The sequence below is a fragment of the Carassius carassius genome, chromosome 7 (assembly GCF_963082965.1).
Source record: "Carassius carassius chromosome 7, fCarCar2.1, whole genome shotgun sequence".
Taxonomy (NCBI): Eukaryota; Metazoa; Chordata; class Actinopteri; order Cypriniformes; family Cyprinidae; genus Carassius; species Carassius carassius.
The window spans coordinates 35,473,104-35,488,801 of NC_081761.1; the positions used below are offsets into that span (position 1 = coordinate 35,473,104).

Consider the following 15,698-nt stretch of genomic DNA (forward strand, 5'->3'; position numbering starts at 1 on the left):
GAGAAGAATCCAGAAAATGCAAATTAAGATTATTTTCATCATGAAGATTATCATTCTTCTGGAATAGCATAGAGTAAGATTTTGATTTATTCAGCAGAAGTTTATTAAATGACAGCCACTGCTGTACAGAATCAAAATTATGTTGTAAAGAATAATGTCAGAAATGTTTGGTTTAGAACAGTAAATAATTGTATCATCTGCATAAAGATGAATATCACATCCTGAACAGCACAGTGGCAAGTCATTAATAAAAATTGAAAATAACAAAGGCCCAAGCGAAGAACCCTGAGGTATGCCTTTATCTACCCCTATATAATTCGACTGACTGCCCCTGAAGGACACACACTGGCGACGGTGATGAAAATATGAGTTAAACCATAACAGAGATGAATGGGAAAGGCCAATTGAATATAATTTATCCAGGAGCAGATAATGATCTACTAAATCAAATGCTTTTGTGAGATCTAAAAAGATGGCACCAGTACACATATTATTATCAAAACTAGAAAAAATATCATTCGTAAATTTCAAGAGAGCAGTGGTAGTTGAGAAGTGTTTCCTGAAACCTGACTGGCATTGAGATAGTAAGTTGTTATGAGAGAGATAATTAGATAATTGATCGAAGATAATTTTCATTTTTTTCCAAAATTGTTTAGGATTACTGAAGTCATTTGACAAGCTATTTCTGTAGCTTGTATTATACTACTATACACTAGAATTTACTGTAGTAAAAACCACAGTATTCATTACAGTTTATCAGTTCACTACTACAGTATGCTGTAGCATTCATTAACAAAGTGTTGCAAATAGCCTATTATATATAGAGTACAATACACTTTATATGGTTATAGTATGGTTCAAAACACTATATTTACTATAGATTACTACAGTATTTGTACACGTGACTAGGTGCAGTAATAACATTACTTTTACAGTAACAGCTCGTCACTTGGTTACTGTTGATTATACAACACTTTTAATTAAACATCACTGTCAGCCACCACTGAGAGTCATTAATAACTGTGATCTAGTGTGGGTTTGGTGAAGCGATGAGGCAGAAATATATTGTTTAGAAAAATTTCACGGGGAAGAAAGAAAACCATTGTAACTAGTAGTGTACTGTTGACAGAAAGTAATAATGTAATAATATTACTTTTGATAGAAGTAACTAATGAGTAATAAATTACATGTTTTGAGTAAGAGCCCAACATTGTAGACAACATTGTCAGCACTATTGATTTCTCCACAGTATATTTGTTTACGATAATGTTACTTAAATTTAACAAACATTTGAGGCTAATAGCAACGGAAGAAATAGGTTAATATTGACCTTAACGTGCTGGGAACACTTGATCGCTCAAAAGAATCGTTGTTGAAGGTTTCATTGAAATGAATCGCTCGAGCGAGTCGATTCACAATAATGAATCGGACCTCGCGATGCTACAGATGTCACCCCTCCCTCCCTCTCTCTCTCCAGTCTGCATATGTCAGTGAACGTGACCTCGCGCTCCGCGCTCCCGTGGAAAAGCCGCAAATATGTGAAGAATTTCTTGTGAAGCTCAGCTGAACAACAGCACTCCAGAAAATAATGATAAATGGAAAAAAAACATGACAAATAGATTGCCCTTATTTTAGTGCAGCTGAAGTCTATATGTGCATATTTGTCACAGACAACAGAAATCATCACATGAAGATTCAGAAGATTTGTCTGTAGTCATTTCTATATGAACTCAAACATCTCTCGGCTTTCTTTTTTAAAGATACAGACTCTTACTGGATCATTTCTGACTGTATCTCCTTCACCTCATACTGACCAGATGGCCTGAACAAGAGAAACGAGATGAAGCAGCAGTCAGTCAGAGCAGCTGAATCATCTCACACAAACACACACACACACACGTCTGCATCAAAACCACATCAAACACACAAAGAAACGCACACAACCTTTGACCTCGTCTCGGTGAATATGATCACATTAGAGTATTCTTGAACGCTTGTCATCAGAAAACTCCCAGATGTACACTGAAACCACATCTGCATGATTAAGTGCTGATTCCACTGATTCAGTTTAATATCATTTTGACTAGATTATCTGTTTGTATACAAGCAGTCTGTTGTTCTCACACTGTGTTCTGTTCATCCCAAACTCATCCGTCTTGCTCTCCTCCTCTGAATAGCTGCCGTCTCGCTCGGCTCCTCCCAGAGGACCCCTGAGGAGTCACACGTGCTCCTGCATTGTTCTTGACCCTGACCTCTGACCTCTGCAGGACAGCTGTCTCTTTCTGCAGGAGCGTGTAAGTGTGCAGATGTCAGACTTCAGCTCAGTGTGTGAACTCTTGTTGTCGGAAAGAACCGTGCTAATGTTTAGGATCAGTATGATTTTAATCAATAATACAGTAAAATTGTGACTATTTAAAATAACTGTTTTCTGTTTGATTATATTGTAGAATGCTATTTATTCCCGTGAAGTGCAGCTGTATTTTCGGCATCATTCCTCCAGTCTTCAGTGTCACATGATCTTTAGAAATGACTCTAAATATACTGATTTACTGCTCAAGAAACATTTCTGATTTATCAATGTTGAAAACAGATGTGTTGCTTCATATTTTTGTGAAAAACCGCGAAACATTTAAATTTCCAAGATTCTTTGATGAATAACAAGTTCAAAAGAACAGCATTTATATGAAATAGAAACCTTTTGAAACATTATCAATGTTGGGGGAAACAAGCATCAAGTCCCGTAATCAGATTACTTAATTATTAAAATATTGCATTACTCTTACATTTACAAGAAAATAGCAGTTACTTTTTCAGCTTGAATGCACTGTAAGTCGCTTTGGATAAAAGCGTCTGCTAAATGCATAAATTTAAATTTAATTTATTGACTGACAGCTCTCATCTTCAGGGGAACTGAGGATCATAAATGTCAGTTTTCATGTGTAAGGGCCTTAAAGGGATAGTTCACCCAATAATCAAAATTATGTCATTAATGACTCCCCCTGATGTCGTTCCAAACCTGTAAGATCTCCGTTTATCGGGTAAACCGAAGGCTTGCAGTCATCGCCAATGACATCATTAGATCGAGCGCGAAAGAACCAGTGAACCGTTTTCTTCAACCGGATTTTTGGGTGAACTATCCCTTTAACAGTTGCCAAAAATATAACTTTTGGGTTTTTTGTTAATAGAAACAAATAAGCAAGCCCAGCTCAGGTGACAAAAAGTAATGAAATGCACTACTTTACAATAAAATATTAACCAACTATCTTACTTTCTGGAGTACTGTATATTGTATAACATTACCTTTCCCCAGCACTGGTCTTCAGTCACTTTAATGCATCCGTGCTGAATGAAAGTATTAATTTTCTTTAACATTAGTGTGAACAGCATTGCTCCTGGTTAATGACGACACCCACCGGAAACAATCAGCTTCATCTGTGACAGGAAGCTTCATGATGAAACACATGAACATGTCACCTAACACTCCAGTTAAAACTATTTAATTCTGCTTATCCTTCATAGTTTAATTAAACATCAGGGGACGTAAAAGAAAACAATACAGGAGAGAAAGAGCATTTCTCCCTGAAAACAAAAAGCTACATATGCAATGTTGCTTTATTTGTGATGTCATTTCCTGTTTATCTGTGGGATTTCTATAGATACATTTGTACATAGATCTGTTATTGCTCCTGTTACAGTGACACTTTTACAGAAGCTTGTTTACAACAAAAACATTTTTTTTTGCAATTCAGACTTAAAGAATTGCAATAAAAAGAAAAGAAAAAAGAACCAACTTTTTTTCTCATAATTCTATTTTGTTGTCGCCATGGAATAAAAAAAAAATAATAATAATAATATTTCAATTTTCTTGTAATTGCGAGAAAAAAGTCAGAGTTAAAAAATTGTGAGGTGAAGAATTGCTCTTACTGTTATATTTTTTATCCCATGGATACAAAGCCAAGCTTCCACATAATATACATGTATAAGAATCAAAACTAATGAAAATAACTAATTGATAATATAGACATTTAAAGGCATAGTTCGCAGTTCATTTATTCACCCTGATGTTGTACAAGACATGTCAGAGTTTCTTTCTTCTGTTGAACACAAAAGAAGATATTCTGAAAACGGTTGAGAACCAAAAAGTTGCCGGTATCACACACAGCAGTTTTTTACAGACTACGGAAGTGAATGGCTACCGGCAATGAAATATCACAACAAAATAACCAAGATGTTTTGTGATCAACAGAAGAAAGAAACTCACACAGCTGTGGAACAACCTGAAGGAGAGTAAATGATGACAGAATGAGGATTTATTTGATAATTTTTAGTTGAAATATGCATCTAAACTACAAGCGGCCCAGGATTTGGTTCTTGATTTCCAAATTATAGCACAAACAAACTGCCCAGGATAATATTAATAATACGGTTAGAAACATGACTAGCTCTATTGTAAGTGTTACGTTGGTCTCGCTCAGAGGAGCACTAATAAAAACCAAACAGAAGAAATGGCCAAACAGGCGAAACGCTCCACCAAACGAGAGAGACGGAGAGGGACGTAGCAACCCCACTGGGAGCCATAGTAACAGATCCCGCTGTTCCGAGGTCAGTTATGACATCACAGTCCACAGCTTCCTTCAAAGTTCCAAAGAGGAAGTTCAAAGCCAAACCTGGTGGTGCTCCTCTACAACCGCTGGTGTCGGGAAGTGCTGCCGGATGCTTGTGTAAAGAGTGACAGAATCTGAGCCGTGAAGACGTGTGTTTGTCTCGGCCGACGGCTGGACGTGTGTTTGTCTGGTCATGCATCCATGTGCATGCATGAGTCAATGTCAGGCAATGTTTCATTTGATCCTCTCTCACTCTCCTGTTCTTTAATATTCTCAGTCTTTATTGCACATACACATACACAGACTCTCCCTCTCTCCCTCTCACACACACACACACACACACACACACACACACTCACTTCCTGGTATCTCAGCTGTGGCGTATGGTTGGTAGCGTTACTGTCGTTGGTCTCAGCAGCATCCTGCGGAGGATGTATTGACCGGCGTGCTCTGAATCTTGACGTTGGATTTCTCGGAGCCTCCCGCAGTGGCCCCGGGGCCCATTCTCTTCTTGATCTCTGCTGCCATGGTCATGAAGGCCTGTTCCACATTAGAGGAGCTCTTGGCGCTCGTCTCCAGGAACGGGATGCTGAGAGAGTCTGCAAACTCCTGAAGACAGAAAACAACAGCCTGATCTCAAACAGAGCGAATAGCTCCGCAATTAAATGAGAAAAAAAAAGTTGATACTATATATTTAAATATTCCAACCTATTTAGGGCTGTACATTAGTAGTAATCTTAAACAAAAACATTGAAAAAACATTTGAAATGAATGTAGAATAAACAAAGGAAATAAAAAAAAAAGTAAAGAAAAAAAAAATTTCAAAAACATCTAAAATGTTCTATTATTAAAAAAATATTTACTCATTATTTCAGAATTAATAATGATAAAAAAATACTTTTGGTTTGCAAGAAAGGTTTTGTATATGATAAATTACTTATTTAATGTTTATTAATAAATATTTAAATAACTGCTCATTATTTAGGCTAGTCTTTTGTGTTACAAGAAGGAAAGTTTTTTAAAAGATCATGGATACATTATTAATTTAAATAATTTACAATTTTAATACATTATAATAAATCAAAATTCAAATAAACAGCTATTCTCAAAGTCTGCAATCAGGAAAGTTTTTTTTACATACATAATTAGTTTATCATTTAATAATTAATAAGGTTTTTAATTAAATTAAAAGAGTTTCAACCAGGAAATGTTTAAAATTATTCATTATTTATTGATTAACAATAAATAATATGCATTTAATCAGCCAATCTTTTTTATAAATAATAAATAATTGTATAAATAAAAATAATTAATCAGGTATTCTCTCAGTTTGCAGATAGAAAAGGATTTTAAACAACAACAAATAACTTCTAAATGACTGACAATAATGATTTGTTGTTTAACAAATGATAATAAATGATCAGTTAATGAAAACGTCATTCTGTAAAATATGAATCTTGTTGTGATTTTGCTGAATGTAGTGTTGTGTTGACCTTGGCTGTGGTGTAATCCACAACCTTCTTGGTGGTCAGATCACACTTGTTTCCCACCAGGAGCTTGTTAACGTTTTCACTAGCGTAGCGATCGATCTCCTGAAGCCACTGCTTGATGTTGTTGAAGGACTCCTGAGGAACACATTAGAACAGCACTGAAGCAGACGTGCTGTGTGTGAAGCTCACACTGAAGGAATGTCTGGTCACCTGATCCGTGACATCATACACGACGATGATCCCGTGAGCTCCTCTGTAGTAGCTGGAGGTGATGGTGCGAAACCGCTCCTGACCGGCCGTGTCCCACTGACAACACAACACAACACACACATTCAGCACGGAGTCAAGTGACAGGGAAGTCCTTTACACAAGATTTCCATTTCAAACTTTTGAACTTTGGATTCAGCAAAGAAACCTGAAAATTAAAAGGCATCACGGTTTCCATGAAAACATGAAGCGGCAAAACGGTTTGATAATCAGAAATGTTTCTTGAGCAGATAATTAGGATATTAGAATGATCTCTGAAGGATCATGTGACACTGAAGACTGGAGGAATGATGCTGAAAATACAGCTGCGCATCACAGAAATAAATTACATTTTACAATAAAATTAAACAGAAAGCTGACACTTTGAACAGCAATAATATTTCACAATTTTTACTATTTTTTTTAAATCAAACTAATTTGATTTAAAATGCATCAAACTAATTTGACTACCAAAAACATTTAAAACTCTCACAGATCCAAAGTTAAAAAGAAAGTCATGTAATAAACGGTATTGGGTGTTGAAGTGGAGCGCACTTACGATCTGTAGTTTGATGGTCTTTCCGTCGAGCTCTATCGTCCTGATTTTGAAGTCCACTCCGATCGTGCTGATGTAGCTGTCCGTGTACGTGTCGTCCTGAGGAAACACACACACAATCACAGATGAGGCATCGTTTTCACACATCATGCACTAAAAAGAAGAGCAGCTACACGTCTGCTTCACCTCGAACATGGAGCTCTTTGACAGTCAAATCTAAGACATTATCTGACCCTGTGTGTGAACATCATCTGAGCAGTAACTTACAGCGAAACGCAGCAGGAGACAGGACTTCCCCACGCCAGAGTCTCCGATCAGCAGGAGCTTGAACAGGTAATCACTGAAACACAAACCACAGGACGGTTAAAGCATCATCAGTTAGTGAAAGAGGGGATCACATTATGTGTTTAACACGTGTGTCACCATGAAATAATGCCATCTCAGGCTCATATTTCACCCCGAAATAAACAAGAAATCAATTTTGCATGATACAAAAAAGAAAACAATGCCAATGCAGTTGATGTGAATTATGACCTATGCATGCATGCATGTGTATGACAGGTTCACATGATGTCTTTCAATACCAAGGTATTACCATGGTAAAACCACAGATTTTGAAAGAGTGGTGTGGCAACAAATGACTTAACTACACAGCCCTGAAACAAAACTCAACATGTCACAAACTCCGTGAGTTCAGGCCTAAGATCAGATTTGGTCACCTCAGGACTGACAGTATATGATCAGCTCTCTGACAGCAGATGAGGAGGGCTTTAAACTTCCTTAAACTTGATTATAAACGCGATAATAATTATGCAGACGGTTTCTTTAGTTGTATTATTATGACATGGCGCTCAGAGAGCTCGAGACACAGACTGACGGTTATTGTTTACATCTCTATTTGAAGCATTACTAACGGACACATATGTACGCAAACTTCAATGTTGATACTTTTAAATCAAGTCGAAACAACACTCGGTTGGTCGATCTCGTTAGAAAGACACAGCACAGTTAAGAAAAGTAGGAATTAATTAACCCAAAATACATCAAGTAACGTTAACTAATGTTTAGTTTACTGACGCGGTAATTATTTGTGTGAATAATAATAAAGCTGGTGACGTGTGATTGATGTGTCATCGGCGCTTTCCTACACAAACTTACTATTCGGGATTCATGATGACAAAGACTCCCAAATTATCTGTCGTGTTCTTTCTCTGCGACAAAAGCGATTAAAGTTGGCCGGTTTGCTGGTGATACCCGTTATTAATAGCTGTTAAACGCAGTTTTTGGAGAGGAATAAGCGGAAGTGGGATCTGGACGCACATAAAAATAAAAAATGGCCACTCGCTGGTGATGAAGTAACGTCACTTTCACTGCACGACCTGCCAAAATAAAAGTCCTGACAGACGCACGATTGTGTTCAATTCTTCTTATTAAATTAGTTGTCATAATCTATTTTTAACATTTTATATTTCTAAACACACACATTTTTTAATTATTTTATATATATATATAAATATATATAAATATATATATATATATATATATATATATATATATATATAAATATATATATATATATATATATATATATATATATATATATATATATATATATATATATATATATATATATATAAATAAATCGCATATATTGCAGTATATTTGGAAGAACGATTTTGGAACTTTTATTTTGCCAGAAATCGGAAAAAAAAAGTTTACTTAAACATTTTTTGTTTGTCTCTTAAATGACTTTTAGTCGATTATCACTTGATCTGCATGAATACTAAAATACGACTGCGCTTCTCCGTCCAAATGGACTTCTAAACTTTAAATCGACTACGCATGTACACAAAATGCAAGAACTGAAGCACGTTAGCAGTTTTTTCTCTAGATGGCGCTGAACTCAAGTCAAAAGCGATTCTCTGTCCCGGATCACTCCGTAGTGCATCTGTTTGTCTGTCTGTCATCATTAACATTAGCTAAAAGGTCAAAGACTATCTTATGGCAGAGCAGATTTTCTCTCTTTTTCTTTCTCTTGGTGATCGAAGCACAACTGTTTGACTATCTTTATCTCATGGAAAGTGTTTGTAGTCCAGAGTTGGTCCCAGTGTATTTAGCTCCTCTCATTTCTGCCAGGTTTTGGTAGTTTGGCAGTGGACGCTGAACTTGACCCGTCTTTGAACCAGTCCAAATGGAGGGGAATGGCTTTCCATTATCCAAATACACACTCACACATGTTCCACGGCCCTACAAATGCTATAAATACACCTGTCTGGTGATTGCAGCAGAGAGACAATGAGTGCTGGGATAGATATGGCCAAAGACAGGGCTGCACAGCTTTTATTGCTCATTTTTGATGGAGTTTTCCTGTGTTTGTTTGCACACGCGTCGGTCATTGTTTTGTTTTCCGGAGCCAAAGCCTTGAACGCTCATCCATTCACCCCAAATCAAACTCAGAGACGCCTCATCTGTTTTTTTCCACTACTTGAACTTGCAGAAGAGCATGACACAGTGGGAGAGATGATGCTGTGGAAGTAAACCATCTGGCACATCTCAAAATGACTTTTAAAGTGAATATAGGTGTGCAGATAGGCATATGTGGGTTGTGCAGCAATGCAAATGCTGTGGAATAATACAGTGAGCATCTCAAATGGATTCAGTTGCAGATCCGTTCTACGTGTGTGTGTGTGTGTGTGCTGGTGGGGGCAAACAGAGGGGTGGGGTTAGCATTTCAAGACAAGGAGAGGGACAGTGTGATTGACAGGTGACATCACAAGGACGCTGTATAAAAGGTGAAAGTGGGAAATCTGAGCTCATTTGGGGAGTTTTTGGGAGAAACTCATTTGGGGAGTTTTCCAAACCTTCATCCAGTCTCACGCTCTTCAGAGAGGACGCTGATATCGGTAAGGTGTTTGACTGGACTTTATAAAGCTTTGTGCAAAAGATGCAAATTATTCCCAGCAGACTGCATCTGTCATTCCTGGGGGTTATTTTAATACTTAAAATGTTTTTTTTATTTTATTTAGGAATTCTACCTGTATTGTTTTGATCATTTTAAATAAACATAACACTACTTTCATTCTTTTGCAGCAGAAATTATACAAGAAGGGAAAACTAGTACATTTATATATTTAAAATCATCCATAAAAGTTAAATGGTAGTTTATTCTAATATAATTTGCAGCCGAATTCATTTAGAATTTGAAAGCTGAAGTTAAACTCAAAAGTAATTCGTTTTTTAATGGAGGGAAAAAGTAAGGAAAACATGCACAACAAGAAAAAAAGATATTAAAAAGAGCAGAATATGTTTGGGAAGAATAAAGCTAGACTTCTAATTAATATAAAAATAAAAAATATTGCTAATGGCAGAATTTGTTAAATTTGCGAAAACTAATAAAAAAAATTGATGTTAAAGATTTTTTACAGAGGAAAAAACCAAAACATAAAAATTATATTTCAATGTCGGTTTTGTTTTACAGAGGAAAAAACAAGTCCAAATTGAATTTTTTTTTGAGAAAGAAAAACTAATAGAAAAGGTAATGGAAAAACCCCAGCTGAAGGTAAAATAAGCTCGAGTAAAAATGCAGATTTGTTGGTCTGTAGACGAGCGGTGCCGTGTGTGGCGCAGGACTAGACGAGATCTACAGAGCGTCCTCAAGGTCACTCACGTTCCAGATCACTGGAGCCTCAAACTGAACTGAGTCGAGTCGCCTCAAACAACATGCTGCACTTTAATGCAGAGGTTATTAATGTTAATAACTACAATAGATGCTACATTATTTTGATTAATGCAGCTAATCAGCCAAGCAAAGTGCAAACAAACACTAAAAATAATCTATTCTATGATCTAGTTATTGGACAAATGGTACTAATTAAGCTCATTTATAAGTTCTTTAGAGGTCAAATGTCGAGGTCAATCATCCATCTAAAAACATAAATACTCACACTCACATCGCTCGTTTAATGTGTGCAAACGAGAGCACAGTAAACAGTGTAAGTCCATAGGCTCTCCTGCCTGACATAAGTTCAGGAGGTCATAGTTTTAAAGTAGCTTTACAGCTGAAAGTGGCTTGATCTGGGTCACGAGTGAAGCGAAGGCCATGTGATAGGCACAGACTGAAACGCGTCGCCCATAAACACCTTGTTTAAGAATGCAAATGCGATTCCTAACAGCTGAAATGTTGGCTGGAGAATACTGGCTGGTTATAAGTGACGGGTGTGTTTTCTCCCGCAGACGATGGCTGATCACGAACTGGTTCTGAAATGCTGGGGGGTCGTCGAAGCCGACTTCGAGGGCACCGGAGGAGAAGTTCTGACCCGGTCAGTCCCGACACAATCCTGATTAACGTCTCTGTGGTCTGCCGAGAGCTGCCTGATGTTTTCTGTCTCTTCAGTCTGTTTAAGCAGCATCCCGAGACTCAGAAGCTGTTCCCGAAGTTCGTGGGCATCGCTCAGTCTGATCTGGCGGGGAACGCGGCGGTGAACGCCCATGGAGCGACCGTGCTGAAGAAGCTGGGTGAGCTGCTGAAGGCCAGAGGAGATCACGCTGCCATCCTCAAACCGCTGGCCACCACTCACGCCAACAAGCACAAGATCGCCCTCAACAACTTCAGGGTAACACGGCACACTTTCAGTCCCAGTCTGACCTTCACTTCTGACTTTCAAAACCCAGTGAACGGACTCACTCACTACACAGACAGCACCTCATAAGTGACTGATTTTAATTGATGCACATTATACATACACAATTTATAATTAAATAAAATATTAAAACGTTGCTAGAAAATGTAAAACTAGTAAAAAGACCATAAACATGCGCACACACACATAAATGTGTGTATGTATGTGTATATATGCGTGTATATATATAAGAAATGAAATAGCAGAATATTTTAGATTATATATTTTGTTTAATTTTAATTTAAGTGCAGATTGTTGCAAAAAAGACCAAATTAAACTTCACAAAAGTAAAATTCTTACTGTAACTCCTCTCATAAGTGGCTGATTTTGAATGTTGTATATTATAAATTTAAATAATAAAATATTTTTTTTAATCATAAAAATGGAATAGAAGTAAAAAAAGAAAAATTTATATATACACAAATATATACTGTATTGCTCCTCCATATATATATATATATATATATTTATACATATACAGTAGACCAAAAGTTTCTTCTGCTCATCAAGCCTGCATTTATTTGATCAAAAATACAGAAAAAACTGTAATATTGTGAAATATAATTACAACTTAAAATAATAGTTTTCTATTTGAATATACTTTAAAAAAATAATTTATTCCTGTGATGCAAAGCTGAATTTTCAGCATCATTCCTCCAGCCTTCAGGGTCACATGTAACATCAGTCTATCACATGATCATTTAGAAATCATTCTAATATTCTGATTTATTATGAGTGTTGGAAACAGTTCTGCTGTCTCATATATTTGATCAATAAAAGGTTCAAAAGAACTGCATTTATTCAAAATAAAAAAATTCTAATAATATATTTTCTTTACTATCACTTTTTATCAATTTAACACATCCTTGCTGAATAAAAGTATTGATTTTATTTAAAAAATAGAAAGGAAAAAAAATTACTGACCCCAAATAACTGACCAGTAGTGTATATTATTACAAAATATTTATATTTTAAAAACATAGCTTCTTTTTTTTCCTTTTTATTCATCAAAGTATCCTAAAAAAGTATCACATGTTCTGAAGAAATATTAAGCAGCAGAACTGTTTCCAACTTTGATAATGAATCATCATATTAGAATAATTTCTAAAGGATCATGTGATAATGATCCTAAAAATTCAACTTTGCATCACAGAAATAAATTATAATTTAAAGTATTATACATTTAAAAACAATTATTTTAAATTGTAATAATATATCACAATATTACATTTTTTTCTGTATTTTTGATCAAATAAATGCAGGCTTGATGAGCAGAAGAAACTTCTTTCAAAAACATTAAAAATAGTAATGTTTCCAAACTTTTGGTCTGTACTGTATATATATATATATATATATATATATATATATATATATATATATATATGCTTAAGTTAAATTTCACTGAAAATAGTTATATTTCATTATAGCGAAAAAATGCTGTGCATTATTTCTATAAAAAATAAGAGTATAAGAATTAAAGCAGTAGTTTCCACTGTTGACAGCACGTAACCAAGCTAACAACAGGATTCTAAAAATACGCAGCACGCATCAGTTTTGGATGAAATCCATGCTGTCTAAGTTGTTGCCACTAGAGGAAACTCATTAGTTTTGAGACGGAGTGTTGAGATCTCTCTCTTCCTTCCATTCGCACGCAGACAGACTCCACGAAGCCTGTTCTCAGAAAACAGCCAGTCGTGTCTGTTAGTGCGTCCCAAAAACGCAGACTTATGCGCTATTCTGTGACGTTTTGTAGTACACAGTGTGAGTAGTGTTCACACTGACAAATTCCTAAGTGATACACTTCAATAACCCCCCCCCTCCAACAAAAAAAGAGTGGGATGTTGGACACTTCATAAGATTTTCTTACTATCAGGAGATGAGGATCACGTTCACGGATCCCATAGGAATGAATGAGCAATGAACTCAATCCCACCTGTCGCAAAAGGGGGAGGGGCTATCAGATTCTAATTATTAATGACAAAATAACCTTATAAACTCAGTTAACTACATGGTTAATGTGTGTGTGTGTGTGTGTGCAGCTGATCACGGAGGTGCTGGTGAAGGTGATGGCAGAGAAGGCGGGGCTGGACGCGGCTGGACAGAGCGCGCTCAGGAAAGTCATGGACGTCGTGATCGGAGACATCGACGTTTACTACAAGGAGTTCGGATTCGCCGGTTAAACGACACGCTGAGCGTCACGAACGCAGCGGCATCACAGAAAAAAAACGCTTGTCTTGTTCATGCATTAGTCAGCAGAAATTACTGTGCAACTAATATGATTAGAAACTATCTGCAGAGAACAAATCATGTCTAAAATCCGAATAAACGTACAACTGTCTGTATATGTGTTAGTCAGGACAGCGCCATGTTTCATTTCGACGGGAATGAAAATGAGGCTGGAGCTGAAGTGACGTTAATTACAGTGCGGTCACTGGACGACACTGTTGAAATCATACTGATTGTTCAGCTGACCACACTCAGTACAACTTTGTCTAGACAAAAACTCAAAAACAAAGTTGATGAAAGCCTCGTTTCATATGCGTTAGATCCAAGATGGCGCCTGACCTGATTAACGTAAACGTACCTTAGAACGAGCCAATAACGTCAGGTGTGGAGTGTCAGCTGATCTGATGACGTCATGGCGGTGAGTGTTAGGGTCTCAGGAGGAGCCTCAGATTTGGACTAAACTTCATCTGAACTGCACTCGAGTGATTGCACAGGAATAAAATGAGTTCAATTTGGGAGAAAAAAATGACGATTGAAATTGTTTAATTCTAATGACGCCTCTATTATCTTGAAAAAGGCCATAGATATTTGTTTCTCTACAGTTGCTGTCTCTTACAATTATTAACCTGCATTACAAATCATTTGCTTTGCTTTTGATTAGCAACACTTATTAATAAACATCGCTTTTAATTGCTGAAAAACTGTGTTGTGTCTTTATTTGTCATTCCTGCAGTGAAAACTTCACCATTGCCACTCAATATTTGTTTGATTATAAACAGACACAAAAATAATACAATAAACTAAACTATATATATATATATATATCAGACTACTTTTAGATGACTTTTGTCCTCACTTGTTTATCACATTGATTTAAATATGATAATTTTGTACCATATTGATATAAAAATACAAAGACAAAAATATATTCCATTCTTTGTTATTAACAACATGAAGTGCATTAAACATTACATCAAGGTTTTCCTGAATTAGGTTTGTGAAGAAACTGCTGGGGGTTTATGAATTTAATGAGAAGCAAATAATGAATGAAATCATAAAAACGTTAAACGTAATATTGTATTTGTTTAGCTTCATGTCATGCGGCTATAACCAACATTAGAGGACTGTGAACATGCAAATGTGATGTTTATTAAATTATTTATATTAAACTATCTCAGGGGTACTTCAAATAAAAATATATTAGGTAAAAGCAGATCAGATGATAAAAGAGTTTGTGAATTGAATGTGTTTGAAAGACAAAGGCCTTCCAAAGACGCAGAAATCCACTGTTGAACAACCGACCGAGTGACAACTGACTTAAAACACTTCTCAAACCTGAAATGATTTAACACCTGATTTAACACTTCAAGTGTATGTAAGCGGCAGGCGATTTTAGAAAAGAAACATTTAAAAGATGAAAAAGAGGAATTAGGGAAAATCAATATTATTATTAATATTCTATTGCTCGTGTGTGAATAATTGGTAATCATGTAGTCAATATAAAAGTAACTGTAGTCTGATTACAAGTACTTTAATCTAATCACAAGTGCATAAAGATTACATGTTATCAATAACTGCCCAGTTCTGTAAATATATATATATATACACACATAAACACACAAGTTATTAGCTGACTTATGGCTGCGGTGGGCTGTTTTCAGCTCATATTGACCTGAAGGATCACGGCTGCATGTGTTTACGGTCTGTTTGGCAAGTGCTTTATTCTAAGCTGCTGTGTAATCACATGCTAAAGTCATCTGGTCTGATCTGGGGCTGGAATGAGCTTTATTTATAATATTGTGACCCTTACTCTTTGCTAAACCTCGACCTCTTGTTTACGTTCTTCCGCTGGCCGGTATTTCTCTGAAATCTTTATCCTCAGAAAAACTGCAGGCTG

The 15,698-nt window shown here is 36.2% G+C and overlaps 2 protein-coding genes across 3 annotated transcripts; one reads left to right on the forward strand and one right to left on the reverse strand.

Annotated features, from left to right (window-relative positions):
- Positions 1–3,907: 3,907 nt before the first annotated feature.
- LOC132144074 (ras-related protein ORAB-1-like) lies at positions 3,908–8,239 on the reverse strand. Of its 2 annotated transcripts, XR_009434316.1 has the most exons (7): positions 8,055–8,239; positions 7,164–7,236; positions 6,900–6,995; positions 6,305–6,400; positions 6,098–6,229; positions 4,960–5,213; positions 3,908–4,924 (listed from the first exon to the last, which is right to left on the reverse strand). XR_009434316.1 is itself a non-coding variant. In XM_059554811.1 (6 exons), exons 1-6 carry the CDS (start codon positions 8,066–8,068, stop codon positions 5,016–5,018), a joined length of 609 nt encoding a protein of 202 aa, XP_059410794.1. In that variant the 5' UTR covers positions 8,069–8,239; the 3' UTR covers positions 3,908–5,015. The 2 variants fall into 2 exon arrangements, 1 of the variants encoding a protein (XP_059410794.1); XM_059554811.1 differs by having other exon boundaries at positions 3,908–5,213.
- Positions 8,240–11,056: 2,817 nt separating this feature from the next.
- On the forward strand, positions 11,057–14,502 carry mb (myoglobin). The gene is made up of 3 exons (XM_059554812.1): positions 11,057–11,215; positions 11,290–11,509; positions 13,615–14,502. The coding sequence occupies exons 1-3, from the start codon at positions 11,133–11,135 to the stop codon at positions 13,753–13,755; spliced, it is 444 nt and encodes a 147-aa protein (XP_059410795.1). The 5' UTR covers positions 11,057–11,132; the 3' UTR covers positions 13,756–14,502.
- The last annotated feature ends 1,196 nt before the right edge of the window (positions 14,503–15,698 follow it).

What these genes read in the sequence shown, in the direction of transcription:
- LOC132144074 (XM_059554811.1), bottom strand. An exon ending in GTCTCCTGCTGCGTTTCGCT is followed by an intron (nt 6,996 to 7,163) that starts GTAAGTTACTGC and finishes GTGTTTCCTCAG; the next exon opens with GACGACACGTACACGGACAG. An exon ending in AGACCATCAAACTACAGATC is followed by an intron (nt 6,401 to 6,899) that starts GTAAGTGCGCTC and finishes TTGTGTTGTCAG; the next exon opens with TGGGACACGGCCGGTCAGGA.
- mb (XM_059554812.1), top strand. Translation starts at nt 11,133, where the DNA reads ATGGCTGATCACGAACTGGTTCTGAAATGCTGGGGGGTCGTCGAAGCC. An exon ending in GGAGGAGAAGTTCTGACCCG is followed by an intron (nt 11,216 to 11,289) that starts GTCAGTCCCGAC and finishes CTGTCTCTTCAG; the next exon opens with TCTGTTTAAGCAGCATCCCG. An exon ending in TCGCCCTCAACAACTTCAGG is followed by an intron (nt 11,510 to 13,614) that starts GTAACACGGCAC and finishes GTGTGTGTGCAG; the next exon opens with CTGATCACGGAGGTGCTGGT.